At 40.8% G+C, this 25205-nt stretch overlaps 1 protein-coding gene and 13 non-coding genes across 16 annotated transcripts; 10 read left to right on the forward strand and 4 right to left on the reverse strand.

Annotated features, from left to right (window-relative positions):
• Positions 1-820: 820 nt before the first annotated feature.
• LOC124413100 (synaptic vesicular amine transporter) lies at positions 821-24981 on the reverse strand. 3 transcript variants are annotated; one of them, XM_046893460.1, is made up of 12 exons: positions 24824-24981; positions 14454-14586; positions 9524-9724; positions 9277-9430; positions 8889-9031; positions 7161-7343; positions 6938-7039; positions 6537-6711; positions 5883-5934; positions 5575-5758; positions 4657-4790; positions 821-4077 (listed from the first exon to the last, which is right to left on the reverse strand). In XM_046893460.1, the coding sequence occupies exons 2-12, from the start codon at positions 14569-14571 to the stop codon at positions 4006-4008; spliced, it is 1518 nt and encodes a 505-aa protein (XP_046749416.1). In that variant the 5' UTR covers positions 14572-14586; positions 24824-24981; the 3' UTR covers positions 821-4005. The 3 variants fall into 3 exon arrangements, with proteins under 3 accessions (XP_046749416.1, XP_046749417.1, XP_046749415.1); XM_046893461.1 differs by having other exon boundaries at positions 24820-24981; XM_046893459.1 differs by lacking the exon at positions 24824-24981 and adding an exon at positions 20667-20729.
• Positions 4923-4994, reverse strand: Trnah-gug. Its single transcript has one exon. It is a non-coding gene; the product is annotated as a tRNA-His (tRNA).
• Trnag-gcc lies at positions 5433-5503 on the reverse strand. The gene has a single exon. It is a non-coding gene; the product is annotated as a tRNA-Gly (tRNA).
• On the reverse strand, positions 6354-6426 carry Trnak-uuu. The gene has a single exon. It is a non-coding gene; the product is annotated as a tRNA-Lys (tRNA).
• Trnag-gcc lies at positions 7442-7512 on the forward strand. The gene has a single exon. It is a non-coding gene; the product is annotated as a tRNA-Gly (tRNA).
• Trnag-gcc lies at positions 7590-7660 on the forward strand. Its single transcript has one exon. It is a non-coding gene; the product is annotated as a tRNA-Gly (tRNA).
• Positions 7738-7808, forward strand: Trnag-gcc. The gene has a single exon. It is a non-coding gene; the product is annotated as a tRNA-Gly (tRNA).
• On the forward strand, positions 7886-7956 carry Trnag-gcc. The gene has a single exon. It is a non-coding gene; the product is annotated as a tRNA-Gly (tRNA).
• Trnag-gcc lies at positions 8034-8104 on the forward strand. Its single transcript has one exon. It is a non-coding gene; the product is annotated as a tRNA-Gly (tRNA).
• On the forward strand, positions 8182-8252 carry Trnag-gcc. The gene has a single exon. It is a non-coding gene; the product is annotated as a tRNA-Gly (tRNA).
• On the forward strand, positions 8330-8400 carry Trnag-gcc. The gene has a single exon. It is a non-coding gene; the product is annotated as a tRNA-Gly (tRNA).
• Trnag-gcc lies at positions 8478-8548 on the forward strand. The gene has a single exon. It is a non-coding gene; the product is annotated as a tRNA-Gly (tRNA).
• Positions 8626-8696, forward strand: Trnag-gcc. The gene has a single exon. It is a non-coding gene; the product is annotated as a tRNA-Gly (tRNA).
• Trnaa-cgc lies at positions 10574-10645 on the forward strand. Its single transcript has one exon. It is a non-coding gene; the product is annotated as a tRNA-Ala (tRNA).
• Positions 24982-25205: the final 224 nt, after the last annotated feature.

Raw genomic sequence — 25205 nt, forward strand, 5'->3', positions numbered from 1 at the left:
TACTCAAAAGTGCAGCCTTTCGGCGATGGAACGAAAAATTAATTACAAACAAACGAATAAGATATATAAAATTAGGCTTAATATGTAACAGTCAAAATTGAAATAAATAATCATTATATTATTATCGTTTTTTTTTTCAAGCAAAGTGGCGAAATATCCTCCCAAATTTTAGTCACAAGGAGTTGTGCTTTTTTTTTGCTTATTGTCGGTTCACAATAGCAGCCCTCAACGAGTTACTTCCACTTCTATTAAACAAAAAAAGATTCGAGATCAAAAATGGCTAAACAATTCATCCAGTATTTTATCATAATATGAGTAAGTATGTGAAAATTGGAAAAAAATATCTCTTCGTCGATAATCACGAGAGTATTATTAATAACGTTTATCCAATATCAATGGGTGAGTATTTGCATCCGTACATTAATATGTAACCGAAAGTAAATTTCAATAAAATTGCAAGTGGTATGTAGGTAATTTACGTCGAGGTATAAATGACGTAGGGAAATTTTCTTTTCCAAAAGAAGGAAAAAAATTAATAAATCCGTAACATTCGATGATTAAATTCTAACTCTTCTATAGTATTCCCCGCAAACACATGCGACGGTTGCATAAAGAGATGAAAAAATAATTAACAGCGGCGGGAAGCGAATACATACACTGCGACGGAACGGGTAAATTTTAATCGCTAATTAGTACAGTTATAGTATGTACTTGTATATCCAGGTATGGATTTATGATTAACTTTACTTATTTATATAACTAGTGCACGCGCGTTACTCCAAAAATTTGTTACTTGATCCCTTAATTTTTTATTTACTTCTCTTGAACCCTTATTAATCAAAAATGAATATAACGCTGGCTACTGCTGCACATGAAGGACATTATTTTTCAGACTAATACAACGATTTAGCACGCATATACAATCAGGTTACACTAAAAATCATAGTATAGGGTTATACATATAGGTATATACGTTCGTTGTCTTTTCAACTGCCCACTACAACTCGTCTTTCTATACAGGGCCTTATACCATTTGATTGCATCGGCAATTCGAATATTTAGCGATGGCAACATATTAATTTATTGCCGCATCAGTATAATATATAATTCACTTTACGGGATGATATAATTTCTTCTTTTCCGTTAGATAGCAATGAATGATAAACGTATATGTGTTTAATAAAAGAAGCATTTGCAACGTAGCAATAATATGCAAAAATAATTATTAAAAGAATTCCGTGAAAACGCAATTTTTGCATAATTCTTTTCGATCAAAATGGATATTGTACTAATGAAAATACACTATACATATCGATGAAACATCTAGTCAAAAATTATAATTTATCAACGTCTATACACATAGAAAAGAATTGTAGAAAATAGGAAATGAAAGAAGAAAGAGAAGAATATACTTAGATAAGAACATTTCTAAAGGTATCTCAGCAGCAGTGATCTGATCATATAATATATCATCAAAAATATAGTATGACTAATTTGATAAAATATACATACGTAGACGATCTACACAGTATCTTTACTATGAATATATCATCACCTCGGGGTATAATTATACAATAAACAGCCGCTCCGAGCCGAGCCAAGCTCATTATGCCAGCTGTGCGAATAACTCGCTATTATGGATTTTTAAAGCGTGCAAATTTCTTCCGTGATCAGACCAGGCTCGACGAAATTTCGAACTAAATTGACTCGCGTTATCGTACTTGGGAGTAGCCGAAAATCGGCCCCGTTTGATTTTCCAAACGAATGCAGCGCAAACGCGGATGTGTGTACCAGCCGATCGTTTCCGGTGTCGTAATTCTTTGTCTAATCGTTCCGACTGGCTCCTGGTGACTATACAACACGAAAAATTCTTTAAACACGCATAATAACTTTTCGTTATACTCGAGATTTGCACAGATATATTAAGCTCGTAGACACAGATTCACGATAATTTGATTCTCATTATACGTGGAATATATACCTGTATATAATATTATGTAGATACACATAGACAAATATTTAAATATCCGTTATACGTGGTGCAGCTAAATTGTGTCTCCGCATGCGGTTGTGCACTAAAAGTATTTTTATAACACACCGAACGATCATACACATATATATATATGTATGTCATGTATATCTATGACATACGAGTATATTATCATAGATGCAGTATTTGTCGTAGATATAGACAACTTTATATTCCTAAATCTGTACGTTCAACGAATACACACATGTATATATATATATATTATATTTAATATAGGTATAACGCATGCAACTGGTACTTGTAGTAGCTTAGGATCTCGACACAAATTTTTCTGCGATTGTATATGCGAAACAATGATTTTTCTTCTTGGTCGTAATAACGCAATCTAATTAATTAATTAATTAAATACTGCGGTAAGTCTTGCATCGTATTCAAGTTCAATGACTCAAATACAGAACAGACATTGAACAGAGACCATAATTTTTATAAATTATACACATATATACATATATATGTACTAGCTACCGAATACTCATGTATTATATAGTATTACGTATAATATGATGTATTGCTTCTACGAACGTTCTACGGAGCCATAACTACTGCGTTTTATCCGAGACCTGCAATCTTTTCTCTCCAACAACTCGTCGAGCTGGCACTTAAAATCGCGACAGTTTGCGCCGCAAATACATGTGTATTGCTTCTTCATCCGTAAAACTCGAAATATTGGAAAATTCGTCGAGCCTTTTTGTCACACTGTGCGGTTGAACAAAGGACAAAAATAACTTCCTCCCTATCTATAATAATTTCCTGCTTCCGAAGCACTTGCGAATCCAAAATTCGTTGCCAATCATTTAGAGGGTTGTATTTTTCAATTTTGTCTTTCTCATTTTGACTTTCATACCAATTACACAAACGATTTGGTAGCCGTAGTATTTCGAGGACTCTTCATAATACCCAGCTGCTTATATTTCGCCCGGTTTCCTTGCAGCCATTCAAGGAATCCACGCTGGGTGGTCCCTCTTCGACTTTTGCAAATTTTGAATAAACGAAAAACATTCCCCTCGTAAATAATTAGCAGACATAAGGATTTGTGCCGGCATATAAATAAATGTTGCTTGTGGTTACGTCCATTTCATGTTTGCCGTCCTGATTTTTAATTATGGTAATATATATTGTAATTTTGAATCACAACAACGATTATTACTCAACTACTGCATAATATATGTTATCCTTTTTTTGGTATTTCAATATTTTGTAATTTTTTTTTTCTTTTCTCTCTTGAGGTTTTCAACATTTGAGTTTCAAATCCTTGTTTTCCTTTCATTCACCATATGTACCCTCTAAATCGTAACGATATACAGCGATATATGTTTTTACCCCATGCATATGTAATCTATGTTTACGAGAAGCTTCCTCTACGATAAATTGCTACTAATTTATGTATCTCATGTATGCTTTAATACAAGTATATCGTGATCGTGTCATTTAAAATTTTAATGTCATCTCTCTTAAAATTTAGTAAACCGTGCGTGGAGTATAATGCCTTGTATATATTGCACCGTTTTTCTTTTGCATCTTTTACTTACACTATTAAACACATTATCATAGTCTACAGCTATTCTAACCCGAATATTTTCGCTACTTAAGTATCTAATCAACTACAGCTCTATATTAGTACAACTAATATATTTGGATTGTTGAAACTGCATATAATGTATACCCTTATTATCAATTATGTATAAATACGAAGGTATAATTTGATGCTGAGAAAGCGTATAGAATCTCTTTTCGAATCAGACATCGAAATGAAAATCAAACGAAACGAATCGAGTGAAAAAAAAATGGCTAATTTCTTAAATTTTGCAACGTACCTATATTCGTTCCATGTAAATTAAACGCGCGGTAAATCATCCTTGATGTGTACGAAATAATTATAACAGTCAAGTCGAATCGATCGAGGCCGGTTTCTTAATACTCCAAGATCAATACTCGTGTAATAATTCTTTACTAACCTACTGTTCGCCATCCTCTTCGTTTTGGTAAGTTACGTATCGTACGGAAGATTTTTCACCAATAATTAAAGACTGCAAGAAAAAAGCGAGTAATTTATTTTCATTCTAATTAGCACCATCAATTGGCCTTACTTAAAGACCAGTAGTTGGCAATAGAAAAAAAACAACAGATAATTATAATCACACGTACTGACCTGAAGATAAGATACGTGAAAATGAAAAAGAAATTAAATCAAACGGAAATAATAATCAGAAGCATTTTATTATCGTACAGAAACTCGCATGTTTATAATGATGAGTGTAAATAAAATACGTAAAATATAATGACGTCAACTGCCTCGGTATATTGCATCATTAAAAATAAGGGAATAAAAATATGTACATTAGATTCCGTCGTCCGCTCCATTATTATCGTCACTTTCTGATTTCCTTCATAAAAACGATGTCGCGTATAAACTAATACGATAAACTCAGTGAAAATGTAGTTGCATTAACTGAAGCAACTTAAAATCCAACTGACAAACCAACACTGTAAATAAAATTGAAGGTAAACATAAAATGTGTGAAAAAAAAATCATGCATTTTCGGAAGTAAATTCGTAAAATTAAGGGTTTACTAATAGTAATGAATAATGAAATAATATAAAGTTACCTTCTTTTCTTCTTTCGTCGGCGGTGCTCGCAGGAAGTACATGAGAGGAGCATACAAGAAATTCAATATAGCAATACCGAACAGCATCCATTCGAATCCTATCGTGTTTACTAACGTCCCGCTCAATGCCGGCCCTGGAAAATTAATAATATTGGATAAACAAAAATTGGAAATGAAATAAAAAGTGAAAAACTAATAATGAATTGTAAGAATCAGAAAAAAAAAAAAAAAAATTAACCTCTGCCGTGACAATGTGATGTGCACATTGCCGTGACCAGGATTCGAACCTGGGTTACTACGGCCACAACGTAGGGTCCTAACCACTAGACGATCACGGCTACCAGAGGAGTTGAACGTTGGCGTTCAACGAATGTATAAAAATGTTACATTATCGGAAATGAACCGTGACAGCACAACTTGGCATATCGCAAAATATGGATATCTTTAAATTCAATACTAATGTTATTAATCGATAAATGGAAATTATTCGAGGTAATAATGTTGACTTTTTACGTAAATATTCATAAAAAGTTGGAAAAAAAATGTTTAAACTCGAGGTGGGGGTTGAAACTTGGAAGGATGAATATATGGAATAGCCGATATATCGAAATTTTAAACATGCGAACATCAATAACAAAAAATGAAATGTTCGAAATCAAGATTTCCAACAATTTGTCTTTACTTGTATAATTTGCGCAAGTTTTGGGTTTAAAATAGACGTCAAACGGATGAATTGTTATAATGATTATAAAAAAAATCCTCCGGGTAAAAATAATTGCATCGGCCGGGAATCGAACCCGGGCCGCCCGCGTGGCAGGCGAGCATTCTACCACTGAACCACCGATGCTTACATGTAAATTTAAACTGTCAATTAAAATCTACAATGTGTAATAAAGAAAGAACTTAAAATTCACTCACCGATAGCAAATCCCAAGCAAAATGCGACGTCGCCAATAGCGTAAACGCTCCCATAAACGGCTGAGTGCCGGATGTCAACGAGGTAGCCAAGTTCCGGCATCATCGAGCTGTCAACCATTCCAATAGCGAATCCTAAGCCCGCATTTGGCACTATCAGATGATCAATTTTCGTGGCTAATGGGATCTGCGGAAAATATGATAAAAATCTTGACGTCAAACAAAATCGCGATTGTTTCCCGGCCTTTCTTTATTAACGTGCATTTCGTTATTGCCAAGTACGTTTGGAGACTGTTTAGATATTTACTTACGCACATCAAACACACTCCGATAACAACGAGTCCGATCATTGAGGCTAGCCATCTGAAATAACAAACGGTCGAAATAAAAAGATGCAAGAATACCGTTTACAATTAGTCATACCTGAGATGATTAACTCTCGTGGTTCGCAGAAATAAATGAATTGCACAGTTTCAGAGTTTAAAGAACACATGTCGAAAGTATAGTTGAAAATTTTGAACAGTCTGAAAGTGTTTGTTTTTTTTTTAACGAAAATCTGCTTTCAGGCTCTCAGGCTTTCTTAATCACTGATTTTGAATTCTTATAAACGATTCTGGATGAAACTTATTGAATTATAAACAATATAATAAACGTATAGATTTTACAAATTTCACGTACAATAACTAGATGAATTTTACACATAAATTAGTCGACGAATGACTTGATGAAAATAATGGAATCCAGTAAGTAATAACGAAAAAGAAAAAGAGAAAAAAAATTACCGCCCGAACAGGGACTTGAACCCTGGACCCTCAGATTAAAAGTCTGATGCTCTACCGACTGAGCTATCCGGGCTCTTGATGACCGCGCTTGAAATGATTGATTTATCTCCTACTTTATCGGCCTTAAACTGCAAATTGAATTCAATAATATTGATAGATAATAAAGTCAAGGTAAATACGTGCCTGCCCATTTTGTGCGCTAGAGGTCCAAAGAGATTAGTTCCAATTAGATAACTTATGCTGGCAGGAAGAAAGGTTGCGCCTTGCTTCCAACGACTCGCTCCCATCGTGTCCATCATCCATATCGGTAGACTCGGCTCTAGCATGGCAATACCCATGTTCGCGAATGTGATTGCACCTGGAATTCGCGAATAGATTGCTGTATCGGTTTGGAATTAGAGATTTTCGAAATTGCCTATTTTGTACGTCTGGGTAAACTTGCACTGCGTCTATGGATGAGCCTAATGCCATAAATCCTTTGTGCGTGAATTATGCGAATAGAGAGCGAAGAAAAAGGGCATTGCGATACAAAAGTTTTACAAATTCTATACATTCGATTAACTCATAAACTTTGAAGAACCCACCTGCTGCGATGATGATGTAAGGGTCCGTGACGAGGGCTTTGAGGGACGGTGGATCGGCCTCGGTGTAGACGACCGATGGTTGCAGCATAAGGAGCTGCAACACTGATCAAATCTCGATGAATGTGAGTTATACAATAATTATTACATTACAACACCATAGTCAAAAGATGAAATTCACACAAAATTGGTCGTGTGTTAATTTATGAATTGATTCACAACTCACAACCGTCGCCAAGGGCCAGTGCAGAGAGGACAAGAAACGGGGCAGACTTTCCGACAAATTCGTACATCACGCCGCCGAAGGGTGGACCGATCAGTACTCCGAGGGCGAGACCCCCTAGAGCTATGCCCATTGCGTTTCCCCGCTCTTTGTCATCTTGGTATCTTTCAGCCAACATGCCCATACCTGGAATTAAAGAATGAGCCCATTGTTATTTCAGATTCTTGACGTCGTTGGAACTCGCAGAAATTGGATGATCCTGTTATCTGGCAAAACGGATATCAGCATCGGTGGTTCAGTGGTAGAATGCTCGCCTGCCACGCGGGCGGCCCGGGTTCGATTCCCGGCCGATGCAGATCACATTTTTATACTCACTTACTCAGGTGAAGGAAAATTCCCCCGAGACTGCATTTCTCGATACTCTGAGTATAAGCATCGGTGGTTCAGTGGTAGAATGCTCGCCTGCCACGCGGGCGGCCCGGGTTCGATTCCCGGCCGATGCATATCACATTTTTATACTCACTTACTCAGGTGAAGGAAAATTCCCGGTTGACTGCATTTCTCGATGCTCTGAGTATCAGCATCGGTGGTTCAGTGGTAGAATGCTCGCCTGCCACGCGGGCGGCCCGGGTTCGATTCCCGGCCGATGCAGATCACATTTTTATACTCACTTACTCAGGTGAAGGAAAATTCCCCCGAGACTGCATTTCTCGATACTCTGAGTATAAGCATCGGTGGTTCAGTGGTAGAATGCTCGCCTGCCACGCGGGCGGCCCGGGTTCGATTCCCGGCCGATGCATATCACATTTTTATACTCACTTACTCAGGTGAAGGAAAATTCCCGGTTGACTGCATTTCTCGATGCTCTGAGTATCAGCATCGGTGGTTCAGTGGTAGAATGCTCGCCTGCCACGCGGGCGGCCCGGGTTCGATTCCCGGCCGATGCAGATCACATTTTTATACTCACTTACTCAGGTGAAGGAAAATTCCCCCGAGACTGCATTTCTCGATACTCTGAGTATAAGCATCGGTGGTTCAGTGGTAGAATGCTCGCCTGCCACGCGGGCGGCCCGGGTTCGATTCCCGGCCGATGCATATCACATTTTTATACTCACTTACTCAGGTGAAGGAAAATTCCCGGTTGACTGCATTTCTCGATGCTCTGAGTATCAGCATCGGTGGTTCAGTGGTAGAATGCTCGCCTGCCACGCGGGCGGCCCGGGTTCGATTCCCGGCCGATGCAGATCACATTTTTATACTCACTTACTCAGGTGAAGGAAAATTCCCCCGAGACTGCATTTCTCGATACTCTGAGTATAAGCATCGGTGGTTCAGTGGTAGAATGCTCGCCTGCCACGCGGGCGGCCCGGGTTCGATTCCCGGCCGATGCAGATCTCATTTTTATATTCACTTACTCAGGTGAAGGAAAATTCCCCCGAGACTGCATTTCTCGATACTCTGAGTATAAGCATCGGTGGTTCAGTGGTAGAATGCTCGCCTGCCACGCGGGCGGCCCGGGTTCGATTCCCGGCCGATGCAGTTACTTTTAGTTCTTGTCAAGTTTTTTGCCCCAGATACTGTACAATAGGGAATTGGAAGTAGAAATTGAATTTGAGTAATAATCACTCATCAGATAGTGATTTTCCTCGATTCTCATTTCCTAATCGAGTAGATTTTATATTGTACGGCTTAAAAATTTATACCCTGACTTCATAGTGGTGATGGGCTTACCTGAAACACTCGAACAAGATGAACCTATGCCCTGGAGTGCTCGAGCCAAAAACAGAACGCCATAACTTCGTCCGAATGCAAATATCAGAGTAGAGAGAAACATGATGATGAAACCGGTAAACATTGGGATGCTGTATCCGATTCTGGAAAGGAGATAACGATACAACGATTTTAAGATAACATTCGGGATTTACATAATTGTTACGATACGAGTAGCAGTCGAATAATTTGAAATCATGTCGTCGAAAATAGTTCGAACCCGTATGGGCAAACCATAACAATGCCCAAATGGAATTTCTCGGCTATAATAATGTGAATTGCAGCCATTGAAATCTCCCCACCTTGCAGATCTCAGACATGTTATTAGATCTGAAGCGTGAATACTAACTTGTGTGTAAGTGGACCGACAATAGGGTTTGCAAGTAGTTGAACGAAAGCCTTAGACGCGAACATCATCCCAACGGCAACGGTTTCTTCCAGAAGTTCCTTGTGACGTTGTTCGTTCTCTCTGTCCGTGGGTGAGGTTGCGTTAGTCATGTTACCTACAATTTACAAACCAAAACATCTCAGCACATCGTAATCGTAATATTACCTGATGCAAACGAGCGAACAAAATACATGCGAGTACTACTGACCCATAATATCTGCAGATGTCGTGCTTGCGACCAGAAACTCTAGAGCATTGTTCGATGCGTTGTTGGAACACTGGCATTTTGGTGCAGAAGATGGTGTGGTTGTCGTTGTCGTTGTCGTGTGCTGTGTTGCTCCTTCAAGATGTTCACTAAGGGTTGCATTCGGGTGCCGGATGTCGTAGAGGAATTCGGGGATTATGGGTACTGTGAAAGTGTACCATATTAATTTTACAACGTCATGCAGATCAATCGATCCAAAGACAAGAGATCGATTTTCTTTAAATACGCCCTGCCGCTATTCGCGGTCAAACTTTAAGAGTAACATTATTCTCGACTCTAGAACAGGCGAGAGTCGAAGTAAAAAATTACAAACGAAAAATCGCATTTGACTGAATACACGGGTGACACTGTACCGCAGACGGAGAATCGCTGTAGACTTCGTTCGACAATTTTCGAGCTCCGAATCACTCTGTTTGTTGCCAAGCTTTACGATAAGATCAAGAAAAGATTTGTTTTCCGCACGGAATAAATCCGGCAGTAACAAGCCTGTAGCTGGAAATCGCTCGGGAATATACATGTGTGATATGCGCACATGCCACACGTCTACATACATGAGCGTACATTGCGCGGATGCACGGACTCTCACAATCCGTGATATTTACATGTGTGTGCCAGACTTACAGCATCCGCCAATACACTGGCCGCGTCTTCAACGTTCTATTTATTACACGGGGCTAAAGTGGGGGGTATCGAGTTTACACGAACTGACGTGTTGACGTCTTTCCCTCGGCACGTTGCTTTTACACGTGCCGATTATTCCCCCGTGATTTTTATTAAAATAAACTCATCAACCCTGTTGGAAAAATCAATTACCTAATTCGTAGTTTCAGGTGTATTTTCAGAATTACTTCATTAAAGCAATTGCGTCAAACTTAGAGAATTGAATCACCGAATTGAATCACCGAATTAAATAAAAATAAATAAAAGAATGTTTCATCTACAGTGATTTTTACCCATGTGTGAATGAGACATTTCTCCGATATTATATCCAACGGGGGTGTAACTCAGTGGTAGAGTGTCTGCTTCGCATGCTGAAAGTCCTGGGTTCAAATCCCAGCTCCTCCATAAGGGATTTTTTGAAATTTTTTTTCTCTCCCACATTTCACGTCTAGGCTCAGCGAATACCCATTCGTAAGTCCTACTTGTCGACTCGGTTATCTGTCGACAATTTCATTATACGTGTTTCGCACGCGATTGCTGCAGCTGCTCGTCATCGACGCATCGGTGACATTTATCATTATACACATGTCTATTAATCCGTCGGCAAATTCTCAAAGTTTCATGTTGAGCGAAACTGTAGTTACAGAGTCCGTATTTATCACGCGAGAAAACATCGCCGTTCTTATCTTGTGTAGGTGGGTGAGTATGAAATCGACTCGTGCCACGAATCAGCACGAACCGCGGGGTCGCAGCTTTGGTGCGTCCCCTTAACGGTGAAGCAACAAGTGGGAATAAATAAGTGATTAGGGGTATGACCGACCAGCCATGCAGCAATATGTACGTAATAGTAGGCACACATTCCGCGGTACTTAGTTGCTGTCCTTCTCCCCTTCGCAAACCCCCCATGTAGGCAAATAAGGATCATCAATATCTTATTGGGGGGTGACACGCAAGCCTCTAGAAATCCCTGTAAGTCAAACCGATCAGAGTTCAGGGGGTCAGTCGAGGTGCAATTTGCTCACGATCACGCAACCTTCGGCAAATGATTTATGAGATTAGTCAACGATGGATAATTCTGTTTCGATACGTAAAGACGTCGAATTTCCGAGGGATACTCGAATTTAAAAAATTTTCTGCAGAATGACGTCATTCTGACACACGGTCCTAAGTGTTGAGATTTCGATAGCGCCGATTTTTACTCGCGCGGACGATCCATGGCCGGGTGCTTATAAATCAGAGCTGGGGAATAAAAAATCTTCCATAAAACATCGAGAAGCTCGGCCCATTCGCACCGATGCCCACAGCATCTCTTGGGCAAGACTCAGCGGACCAGCGGCGTATACAGCGGCACTCCATAAATGCATGACCACTTATCAGGATTGCCATGGCGTGACAGACCGAGGCCCATATGTTTTCTGCCTCGTTTCAGGGAAAAGGGAGCTGGTTCTAGTGCTTATGAATTAAACATACCGGTGAAAAGCTGGGTGCGAGAGGTTAAAAGCTGGCTGAGAAAAGCAAGTTGACCGAGGGCCAAACGAATGACCGCCCCGAGGGGCAATCGAATCTGAGAAACGGCATTTTGGATTCATTGCTGAGAAGCAGCGATCCCGTAAATACTGAGCTGTGTGCTTACAGCTGGATTGGAAGTGTGGAGAGGAAGTTTTCGTGTAAGAACGTTCTTAAGAGAGGGAAAAAATTGTTGTACTTATCTTCCTCTTTTTTTTTCTCTTCTTACCGAGAATCAATACGTTACTTTCAACCTTCTTTCCCTTTCCCTCTCATTACTTTGGCCGGCGCGCATCACCTGCGGCATTTTTATGGTAATTTTATTGTGGCTTTTATGGAAAGTTTTGCTTAGGACTTAAACGCGTCTCGCCTATGGCACGTGAGCTGAACGAAGAGATTTTTAAAGGGAGCTGCTATTGTTATTCGTTCACTCGCGTATGAATTCTTCCGAGCAACAAACTTTCCTTGGATCCCGTCAGAGCCTGCAGGTATTTTTTAACGTGGTCAATTTCGAAATTCAAAATCGCTTCACAATTTCCTACAACTTTCTTTAGAGCACCGCAGGAATTCGAAATCGACGTTTCTTCGAGAAGATGCACAATCTCTCCTCGAATAAAGATTCGCAGTTGGTATAAGGCACTCCTTGGGGAATATTCTCCGCCGGAAGAGGATTCCGTCGTAATCCCAATGAATCTCGGTCGGCCGCACGGTTATTAAGAGAGTTTATGGTAGAAGAACCCACGCCACAGCTGGTATACATGTATATACTCATATTGTTCTCGGTAATATTCGTTAATATGATTGCCAATTTTTTCTGTTCTGTTTCCTCGGTTGATCTGCGTAATTGAATTCGATTTATTCTACATCCGTGGAGCTCCGACCGTCCTCGTATTATTCGGGTTTCGCGATTACTATTTAAGGGGTTCCACACCTTCGCTGAAAATTATGCCAAAATCCCCGAAAAAATTTCGTTGTTAGTTTTTGTGAGACCAAGTTGATGCAGAAGTTTCATGAATTTCAGGGAGTTCGTTTGTGAGTAAATATCATTCAAATCTCATTGTTTTGCCATCGATTAAGCTCTTCTCCCATAAGAATGCAAGCTGCATTTTGAAAGTTTCATAACTTCGACACGAGTTCCCTAATTTTCTGAAATTCTTGCTGTGATTTTTAGAATCGCTTCCGACCATTTTACGGCGGGCGCTGGGTTTATGTAACCAATTTTTGACCGATGATAGCTCGAGAACGAATGAACGGATTTGAATGATTTTGGTCTCAATCAACGCAACTCTTCGTAGCTTAGAATTGACTCAATTTTGAATCTCGTTGGCAATCTTTCAGTTTTTGAGTTATTTGAATAACAAATTGCGAAAAAGAAAACTATATATTTAATTTATTAATATTTCATGGTTTAAAATCGCATCTTAACGAAAAGTTCTAAGGCTTAACCATTTGTTTGGAGAATTTTGTCATCATTTTTTAATAATAATTTTTTTTTCACCATCCCATTACTTCCAAATGATTTTTTTACTCAAAAATTCTTGATTGGGGACGTCTTCTGGCACACGTATAGATGGAAATTTCTTTCCCGAGCTACTGATTTATAAGAGCAAACGTATTTTACGGGTGATAAGGGTATTAGACATACTGCAGTGTAGTTTAAAATTGATACCGCTGTATCTGTATCGTCGTATACAAAGTCTCGTTATAATACAAGTTGCGCTGTGCAGGGTGTCAAAAGCGAAGGAAATATGAATACGCGGAACCAGGTCGCAGGATAAAGACAGAGTTTCAGACGTATGTACATTCATTATACGCACACGCGTTATTTTGAGAACAAAGGGAAATTCCACCCCCGGTGAACTCTTGACCCAGTATAAGAATATGTCAAGCTAAAAACCTTCCTGCCGTTTTCACTAGGTACGGTTCGAAAATCCTTTCAATCTGCTTGCACAGTAGTTTAAAGACTTTGAAATCGACCATTTCACCGACGAGATAAATTTATTGGAAGTTGAGATTATTTCCCACCCCCGAGATCGTAAGACGCGATGTCAAAGCGTAAAACTTGTACATTACAGCAAAGCATTATACTCGAAAAGAGATGATTTTCAGAATCTTCAGGCTTTCGTGTCGAGCTCGTATATCGAGATTGAGGGTGTTTATCCAGGTAGAAGAATCCACTCGGATACATTGCGCGAATTTCGAAGGTATAGACAGACTCATAGCAGTCGAGACAATCGTTGATGAAACTTTTAATGAGCAAAACTGTTCGCGGCGCAGCTGAACGGTTAATTTACCAGAATTAAGTAGTCCGTGCCAGAAGTCGTCAGTCTCTTTTGTCAGAGACATCGCGACTCTTCAACTTCCCAGGCAGATCACACAGGGTGCAGTGCCGATGAAAAAGTCTAAAGGGGCGCAATTAACCTGCAGACCAAGGTGCGACTGCTGCCGTATCCGAGCTAACAATACTCAAGTACTTCGAGTAGCGAAACGAATTGCGACAAAGAGGAATTGAGACCGAACCGCAATTATTGCGGCGCTGTGCCAGCCGTGTAAGCTAATCGTGCGAATTGCTTTGAACGTTTAAAGTCCGCACTTCCGCATACCTATTCGTGACAGGTATTAATACCGGACTAGAGAGTAATCAGATTGGCTAGTTTTTTCGGGCGAATAAATGGAAATATGTTAAACTCCGGATCAAGGTACTTGCCTACAGTGGTGAGGAGCATGTTGTCAAGGAGAAGGGCGATGGCGACGATCACCAGGACGAGTCGTCGCGACTCCCTGCATCGTTGTAACCACCCACCCAGCCATCCTCCGCCACCCATCCTTCTCCCGTCTTCCTGCGTAAAAAGAGAAACGAATTCAATAAAGATAATTAAGTCTTACGCTTAAGAACCAACCCGGAGCTGCATCCGTTCTTTATTCTCGGCTTCTTAATTTGAGAAAAGATCCTGTTGCATATTTTTCTTCATAGATAAGTCAAGTTATACGACATACAATTATTAATAACAATGAAGAAATGTCAAGTTAAAAGAAAATGTCATCATTTTATACTTGTAGAATTTATAATTATATAATGATGAAAATCACGCATGAATTCTCATAACTAAATATGAACAGCTTTGAGGCAAAAGCGATCGGTTTTCATTCAATATGTTAGCTGAAATATAGATTGACGTGGAGATATACGAGAAACGAATAGAGCCAGAGATTCATTTAAGGGCAAACGATTAGCTGGTAGAGTGAAAGTTTACTTGAACTAGAATAATTTGAGCACCTTGCAGGGAGTGGTTTTCTATACCTTGCGGTAGATTGGCTGTATTGTGTTGAACGCAGGAGTGGAACACCCTTCGATATTTACCCTTGGTAGACCTTAGGGGGAGAGTTGAAAAGAGGAATGGGGCGTCTGGATGGGATTTTAATTAAATTTTTGTTGGCTCGAGTGGTAATTGCTCGAAGCTTTTTTGACGAAAGCGTTCTTGAAAATTGTTCAAAGCCGTTCGCTGCACGGTCGAGGTGCAAATATTGGCTAAGTACTACCTACGTCGGCCGCGTTTGGTGTGAAAATACAGTTTTAATTGAGGCTAACAATCCCGATGCGATCACGACAACAGAGCGCACTCATTGTTACACCGTCTCGCTTCTGTCGCGGCAAAAGGGTGAAATTCGAGAGTTGAAGAGACGGCGAAAGACATCGAGAGAAGAAGAAATCCCCTGAAATACGAAGAGTAAAAGACGATGACAGGCTACGATTACGGCTTGGTCCAGTTCTGCTACAGGACGAGAAAACTACCCTCTTGATTCCGACCCCGTTGCACGTTTTGAAATAAATTTATACAGTTGACGCGCGACATGATTTTTCTATTAGTGAACGTCTATACTGCGGCTGCCGCATTTTTTTTTTTCTACTTCGGCGTAATAATGCCCTCTCTCTCTCTCTCTCTCTCTCTCTCGTACAGCCACGGAGATGTATGTATTCTCGTAACGAGGTTCTCGATGAGTTGGCAGATTGGCGGGTCACTTCATCATCCCAAGTCCGGTGGCTGTCAGTCGCAAGCAAGTTGGTGGAAACCGGCGCTCAACCCTCTCCTTCAGATCACCCCTTCCTACGTATGCACACCACGTGACAGAGTGTCAACTGCCCCCGGCTCATCACCGTCACGTTGAATCACTGTTATATGATTATGTACAATAATTAATACAGGAATATACCTATGTGTGTATGTATATATATATACTGCAGTTCAACACTCGACGGGTTTTTATGTCAACCTACGATACTTGGTTTTTCGGTTTCGTACGCTGTTCTCGACGCTCGTAAGGTACCTGTCAAATTTTTTTGTCACCTTCTCCTCGGAAAAAAATTGAAAAATAATAAATTACCAGCGAAACATTCTTCCCAGAGTTGGCTAGACGCCATTGGCAAGAAAATTCTTGCCGAATATTTATCCGATCAGGCGAGTTATGATGTTGATTAGGTTTAATTATAACAATTTTTCACACTCGGGACATTCTTGACTATCTATTAATAAATAATACAAGTATATTATATACTCGCATTTGAATATACATGTAATATATAAAGTGTTTCGCGCATCTTGATACTCGAGTCTTGATTTGTCATCGGTGCAACTGCGACAAAAGCTTGCAGAACCGAGGACAATAAGAGAGCACTTTATAATTACTCCTCGAATGAGATGGCATCTGCAGTGATAAGCGTGGGGTGGAATAAAGGACCGTTAAGAACGTGATTCTTTGCCAGGAAGAGGGGACCGCAGCACCCTAGGGAACATCCTGGCGAACGAGTTGATTATTATACCCGCAGTGTTCTCGTTTCGAGGCATCAATACGGATCTCGTCGTAACTTTGAATTTTTCTTTTTTGATTTTTTTTTTCATTATTACCGTGAAACGATTTCAGGGGAACATTCGAAGAAGATGTAGTCTAATGTAGTGGGAGAGTGGAAAACGCAAACGTGAGTATAATGCGAATGTAAGTATGTGTATGAAGCAGAAACGCAACGGCCTGTCGAATTGCACGGAGGAATTATTTATAGCGACAATTACAGTCGGAGCTGTTGGTACATTGTTCCTCAGCTTTCAACTCATCACAATTCAGGAATAAGAATTAGACGTTACTCCTGAGTAACGAAGTTGCTACGGGGAATATAAAAGAGGAGGGACGATGAAAGCTGTAATTAATACGGTTAATTGTGTTTCGCTAAACGAATGAATGGGGAAACTCGGGTGGCGTGGAAAGGCGCGATAACTTCGTTTTTAAGAAATCCTCCAATCTGCACACTCCTCCTTGCTTCCATCTCCCTTCTCGCTTTTTGCACAATCGGACAGGGTGTTACGACACAATGGGAAGGCCTTAGCAAAATTTCAGGAAAAAATTATGCCCAGCAAGCAATCTGGAAGCTTGAACTTTTCATTTATTCCGCAGGCCTGAGTTACAACCCAAGTCGAAAATGTCTAACTTTCAACGGGTAGGTAATAGAACCGCATTATATCCATTTGCGGCAAATCAAACAACTCTGTGGCAGGCAGAACTTGACTTACGATTGGATTAACCTTCGGCCGTGATAATGATATCATGGTTTTCTCTCCACTGCTGCTGTCGCATTTGTACACACGTTTTTCGTTATAATCCGCACTTCACTACTTATGGACATCATAACCAGCCGTCATACAATTGTTTTTTTTTTCCACCATTCTAAAACCAGGTTTTATTCACATCTGATATTTGTTTATTTTCATTTTCTACTAGAACTAAAAAATACCGTAGTAACCAGCCAATTTATAATGTATACAGTTACTGTTCCTTTTCATTATGATTTATTTTATACACTATTGCAACGAATTGATGTTGCTGTAAGAATAAATCGACGTAGAGTTCTTAGTTACGTCTACTAAATAAATTTGACTTGATAATAATAACCAAAAACTGTAGTATTTACAGTATTAATTCCACTAGATATTTCCGACAATTGTATTTTATTCTCTTGTGATTCCAACAGTATTTTAACCGTCATTTTAACGATCATACGCGTTTTACTAGAGATTTTCTAGTAACTGTGAAAAATGAAATTTTTTCGACGTTCTCGTTTTTAAGCAAGGACGAAAATTGTTTGAAAATATGTAACCGCTGGCGGAAAATAAAGCACCACCTCAAGTACTTGGAAAATTGTTTCCAATAGCTGTGGGTAGGTACGACCCACGCCACCTAGCTTCGGGGAGTTTCGATGGTGGCGGGTTGGAGAGTGAAAGAAACAGAGAAAAGTGCAGGAAGCGGGAATTGTGAATGACGAGAAAATTGCCGCTGAGTGGGGCAATCGCGGCCAATCTCGCTACGCGACAATGTTCAACCGAACCGCGTCCTTGCGGCTCTATTTTTAAGACCACATTTAAGACCACTTTATACCCTAGCCATTTTTCTTCAGCTCCCCGATCTTTTGCCTCCTCTAATGCTTTAACCAAGAAACGTTTCCGGTATTTTTCACGGCGCGTTGCCTCCACACCGCATTTGTCACCGTGTCGCAGAAATAATTCGTTCATGTTTTACTCGGTTGCGTAGAAAAAAAAATTTCTCAGGACGCATAATTTGAAATCTGTAGTGTGAAAGATAAGTCCGTGAAGTGAGGGGAAAGAGAGATCGAATAAACTGGTTTCCGCTTTTGAAAGATCTGTACAAATGACATTTTTTTTACGGTATTAGGTACACCTTTTTGATGTTTTTGAAATTAATCAAAAGCTTCCACTCGACTTCCGTCTTCTTTGCAAATTAAATTATTTCGAAATTTTCAAAATTATGATCTGCGATTCAACGCCTCAACAGAAATGCAGGTAACGCTTGGGTATAAACTTCAGATTGTAATTTGTGTTCAGAAGCTTATCGTGGCAAAAGCTTTGCCAAGCTAACGTAAGCTGTAGGGCTGTCACTCATAATGCAGATAATTGGGCCGTAAGCCAAGTGAATGGCTAATCAGTCCGATGCATAAATTCTTAGTGCTCTTGTTTGCCTTATCTGGAGTTGTAGCTTCGCGAAACTTCCGCGAGTGTCAATCGCGAGGGATGCAAACTTGGGTAATGAAACTAATTGACTGCTCGTGTCTGAGGCACATTCGTCCGCCGGGATTATCTTTCCTCTGTTCCTCTGTCTGGTTGCAACATCTATATCCGTACACGTAATTAAGCTTCATCCCTATGAACCCCAATTAGTCACAAACGGTTTTTCAGCTTAAAATTTGGCGGAAAATCGATCCCGCAAACCCCTCGACTGCATAAAGAGACGATCTTAAGCATATCTGAGATTCTTTGTGGTCACTTGCAAGTCCTGCACGCAACGGCGGATCTGGGCTGGAAAAGACGGGGTGGAAACGGGCCGAGAGAATGTGAGAGGGAGCGAGCTGAGAAAGAGGGAGAACCGGAGAGCGCTTAAAGGGCAAACTGTTGCTTCCAGCCTCAACAAGTAGGCCAGAGAGTTCGAGTCCGGATTTTATTTGCATTCAGAACACGCGAAAATCGTATTTCGATTACACCTGTGCGCAATCGAGTGACCAACGAAGTGCTTTTCCCTTCATCCACGAAGTTGTTCTTCCCTTTTCGACTTCCGCCAATATTATGCCATGTCTCAGTGTTTCCTGTCATTTTTCGATAAAAAAAAAAAATTTACGAAGATTTCTTTCTTTCCATCCGTTGCACCGATATCAAAAGTTATCAGGGGTGCAGCGTTTATTCCAAGGCGAAGATGTAGCGTCTAATTCGCTTTGGGAAGCAGCCCAGCCCGCGAAGCGTAATGGCGATGCAGCAGCAACTGAGAGGGTTTGTAACGAAGTTAGTTGCATTTAACTCGCTAGTCACACTAGCTGCCACGTTTCTCTCTCTTTCGCCTCCCTGTCTACACAGGTATGAATGTACGCGTGAGCTATACTGATAAAGCACTCACAGGCTCGTCTACACTTTGTCGCGCGCAATATTGCACCCTAAACGAATTACGTCAGCAATTACCTTATACCGAGGAGGCAACACTCAGCCTGCAGAAACTGGGGGTTGGAGGACCTTACAGATATTGTTCTCAGTACTGCCTTCCACCCTCGTGTATACTATATACATGTATATTTATCGACGCCCCTTCCGCCCATCCTAGAACCTCTGAAAGTGTTCGACTTGGATATTTTATGCCGAAGAAACGGACGAGGGTGGAAAAAAAAGTCGGGCGAAAACGGACCACTGAATGTTCGACAAAAGTATTTTTTGCAACTATTTTTTCCTTTTCGCTTTTTTTCCACCCCAAACGCAGGATATAGAAATCTGAAAATTTACCGCTTTACTCTCCGCACAGATCGTATTACGTGAAGTTGATTGATCTCCCGTCACAGAATTGACAATATTGGCTTTGGGCCACGCTGCGAAATTGACCGACATGAGTTGACTTTGACAATTTGGAAAAATAAAAATTCAGATACGGTGGAATTATTGTGTATAGCGAGGAACTTGTATTTTTTCAAGATTGACGAAAAATTCAGCTTCTTCGAGAAATAATTAAAGCGTAACTTTAAATTCGTAGATATTTTACTTGTACGTTAGTTGAACTCGACTCGGACTGCTTCTACGAAAGATATGAAAAAGAAAAAAACAAAACAAAATTATACATTTCGAGTTGATTTTTACCTTGAATCTACAAACGATCTAACGCTGTACCAATCTGTCAACTACCAGAATTTGACGAGTGAAATACAATCGGAAATTTTGTAACGTATAATCTACTGGTATGCACAAATCAGCCATCTTAACATCCAAACCCAAATCAGATCGTGCATATCTCGAGCCAAATACCACGAAGAAATTCAATATTCCATAATAATTCTTGTCTTAAGGTGCAGAATGTCTCACATATTTTCGCCAAATAAAATTCGTACCTGCATTTCCATGGTTGTGACAAATGTTTCGATCTCAGGCTCCATGATCCGTGTGACAGGATAAAGTTGATCTATCCTGATGTGTCCGACAAGTCTTGCACAGTGTTGTTGTATGTTGGAATTTATACACAATAATCACCGCACCCACTTTTAAAATGGAGAATAAAATTTCACTTCATCTTGAAATTGCATTACGATCGTACCTGTTATTCAAGCTGGTTCAGTTAAAAAAATCCTATCGATTCGACGCGCAGACTATACTATAAACGAGAGTTCACGATCAGTCCGATCGTCGGCAAATGAATTTATAGTTGCTCAACGGCTTCCGCAGTTGTTATTATTGCACGTAGGTTTCTCTTTTACACCCCCTACCAGTTTCTCACCCGAATAAACGATCCGTACCTAATTCAAGATTCAGAGAGCAGGTGAAACGGTTTGGTTCGCGCACGGTGTGCTGGATAATTGAACCCCGCAGCGTTACATCTTTTTTCCCCCGAGATATTTGACTTCAGAGGAAACTGGTTCTCAGTTACCGTTGACGGGGATACGGTAACTCTGTTAACGCCGGTAATTACACCGTAGCGAGTCACTTGGCGAGGAATAGAGAAGGAGGCCTACCGCCTCTTGGTCGAGGGATGGAGGTAAAGTACACGATGGGGTTATGCAGATTGCTTCGTAATTTTGTTACCGATCACCCCATTAAACTCATCACCCAGTCTAGGTGCACAGAGTTGGAAGCACAGCTACGGAGGAACGGTGCAAGAGAAGTAGCTCGTTGGACGTAGTCTAGTAACGCACGGATGGTGCCGAGGTTCAATTCGAACTTAGAAACAGCGGCAACAGGAGTCGTAATAATCTTTTAACGGACAAAACGAATCGACGAATCGTCAGTGAGTGGAGTTTGTAACGACAGTGATACACGAGTCGCAGAACATCCCGCTGATACGCCTTACCAAAATAATACGGCGACAGGGTGAAACGACGTGTTCTTTGACATCTCAAATCCAGAGCTGAGCTCAAAGCCTCGAAGCCTTTTCGCTCTTTCACCCTATCGTCTGGCAAACTTTGCTCCTCCTGGTCTCTGCTGACTATGACACAAGGAAATGAGGGTTATCCACCCAGATCACGCCTCGGCCAGCTTGGACCAGATATACGGGCTGCTCGCCCTCGAGGCGGCTAACTGAGTTGTGCAGCGACTCTGCGAACGGACTTCAGAACAAGATCCGACCAGGCGGAGATCGCTCTTGAACAAGAGCCTGCGGAGTTGCCTGTGCAGCTGTCACTTGCTCCGAGCACGCATACCAGGACAATACTGATTCCGTATCAAAAAGACCCAGCGGAACGATGGTGCATGGCTTCAAATGGCTAGAGATTGCACCAACCAACTTCGATCGTTCATCACTTTTGGCTTTGATGGAACCTAGGATTCAGACTCTAATCTAGTAGACCGGTTGCTTCGAGCTTCGAAGATTACGTTAAGTACAATGAGGATCCTAGTGGCTATCTCGCAATTATACCATTGACATGTGCACCCCATAAGTTTACTCGTATATGTATATTATACATATATACATACATGTATATTATACATATACGATTCAGAGAGGAAAGCGTGCACGGGCACCGATACTGGTACGAAGAAACAAGATCGATATTCAATTTAGGATGCCAACCCTGTTCTTACAGCAATGTCTCGAGGTGCACGGACCTCTTTATCTAACCGACCAGCTGCAGTCAATGTACCGACATAATCCTCGGCGCGTTGATACAGGGGTGGAAAGGGCGAAGGTTACACCGCTCTGAGATTTTCGAGTTCGGGTTGATCGTAAGATTGACTGAAATTTGAGAAAACGCATTCTAATGGTGTATTCGTATTGTAAAGACAACAATGATTTTGGAGTAATCACGATGTTTTTGTGTAAAGAAAGTCACTTCAGTTTTTTTCCGGTACTAATACGGTATGAATACTGAATATTTATTTTCAAATGGTTTCACGCAGAAAGCCTCGCAGACGCCATTCGGAGCAGAGCTAGTGTAAATTCAAAAACTGATTTGCCGTGCTAGTAACGAATTTGATTCGTATCCGACTTTAAACGAATAATGCGCAATTGAAAAAGAGAGAGAGAGAGAGAGTCAGAGAGAGAATCTCCAGGCACCAGGGGTTGTTAAGGAATGTTCACCCGCTGTGCTAAATCCGTGAATTGATCCTGATTCAAAAGCTTATTAAGTTTGTACGCTGTATGAGTCTGATCAGAAGAACCGATACGGAGAATAAATTCCCGTTGGATTTCAAGCTGAACGATACTAGGTGTAACTGAAGCGATTTGATGGGCAGTAAACACGCGACCAATTGTTATCTGATCACTTGTGACAAGTCACGAAGTCCGTACTTAATCGTTTCCTTGCGTCAGTCCAGCTCGACGTTCCAATCCAAACTAGTTCCCGGATCTTCTGATTGCTATACAATGGCCTCTCCAAATTTGACTACAACTTTCCCCCACCCCTCCTCGGCGATCCTTCGTAGGCTAATCTCGTGTTTATCAAGCGTAACTCATTAAGACGCGGCGACTAACAATTCAAGTACAATATTTGTATCTTATCACTGATTGGTCAACAACGGTCTAAACTGAACCAAATTGCCTCTAAAAGGCAAAGATACCTTAATTTTAAGCTGTGCCTTAAAAAATTTTACGCAATACTGCATCCTGTGCAAAGTTATCTACATTAATATCTACTTTTGCACTGTGTTTTCCAAAAATAAGCGACGGCTTTCTGTTACGATACACAAACTCATTTCCATGGCTGCGGTAAATGCATTGACTCTCGTGTCGGACTACCAAGGTTTGACAAAACAAGTTTTTAAATTCTCCGTTATTGAGGAGTCGGTCGAGTATGTGCAATTAGCTCCCAATTAATGCTTCTCTTTGTCCATCTTCCGGTTTGTATCTCGCAAGTTGATCAATTTATATTTTTTCCGTGGTAATCGGGTACATCATCTTCAGTTTTTATACATATTTCTTTGCTGTTTCCTGTGTAACGAGTCGTAATTAGCCGTGTGCAATTTTTAGACGTAATCATAGATCGTGATACACGCTCGTAGGACGTTACGAAATTATCACGGTTCATCTTCCGCATGTATTTCGAAGTAGCCTTTGCTTCAAGTTTTCATGCGACGCGCCTTTCCTACCAGAATTTTCGGTTGAAAAATTTACGTTTTATTTTTACAATAAATCAACCGCGCAAAAATTGCACCTTTGCAATATCTAATTTATATAATCTACCCTTAAAACACAAGTGTGAGTATTTAAAAACCTTTGAACCAACCTGGCGGCGGCGGCGTACCCGTTATAGATTTGCGCTGAAAAACTGCTGTGATAAACAGGAAAACACTGTACGACAATATTTCCGGAAATTGACTCGATTTTGTACTTTTGGACAACCGCTGTGCTAATTATTTATTTCCAATTGGATAAGCTCAGTAGCTGACTAGGGGCGTACGTGCAGCGCACCTACAAACTATTACACTTCTACACAAATTGTTTCCAACAACAGTATCTGTTCCACGGGCCCCCCTTTTTTCAATTCGATTTTTAATTTCCTATAAAATTTTCTTCGCCTTGCGGGGCACAATATTTACGATTTGAATTAGCAATTTTCGTAACAATGCTTGTGATAGTGCGACTCGAAAAGCACGTTGCTACAGAAAACAGTAAAAATTAATTTACTACAAATCGATCTCGGTGAAAAAAAATAGTTTCCTAATAACAGATTTTTTTGTTGTTTTAAAACAGCAAAAAAAGTTTCTTGCAAATTTTTTCAAGAACAAGAGAGTTAATTATTAACAGTCCTGCTAAATCGTGAAACCCACTCGGCTAAACTTGCAGTCTTTTTGTTAACACTAAAGGTATCTGATACAGCGAATTATTTCTATCCTCTACTTAGGTTCCGCTAAATTTTAACCACTCGCGCTAAAAGATCGAGATTCTTGGTCGGAAACATTAATACTAAATATAAATAATTCGATTACTTGAGATCAAAGAAGGAACGATCCTGCCTGCGGACGTTGAAGGATGCGACGACGAGATGAAAGAAAATTGCAAAACAAGGTGAAAATTTTGTTCTTTGAATGAAAAAAAATGACAAAAAAACTCACTTGTAGCGGAGCAGGTCTTGTCGTCTCCCCAGGGGGTCGGCTAGCCGCTAGTCCTCTTCTCGCGGATGGCGCGGGTTGTGCGCGCGAGAGATCTTCGGCGGCGAGTGAGGCTGCATGACCCCTGGGTTTCGGCTCTCGCCGCGCTGCCCGTCGCCGTCTGCCACACACAGCCGTCTTCGGGCGCCGGTTGCACCTACGCCTCGAACACCCTCCACGTTCCGCCGCCCACGCAAGCGCTCTTTAACACCCGGTATCCACCACCGGCGGTGGCGGCGGCGGCGGCGGCGGCGGTGGCGGTCTTCATCCGATATGGAAGTCCTATTTTTGCGATATGCCAGGATAATGGAATTCCCCGCGTCTTCCTGCCGCCGCGATGCAGGGACGAG

Source organism: Diprion similis, chromosome 12 (assembly GCF_021155765.1).
Source record: "Diprion similis isolate iyDipSimi1 chromosome 12, iyDipSimi1.1, whole genome shotgun sequence".
Taxonomy (NCBI): domain Eukaryota; kingdom Metazoa; phylum Arthropoda; class Insecta; order Hymenoptera; family Diprionidae; genus Diprion; species Diprion similis.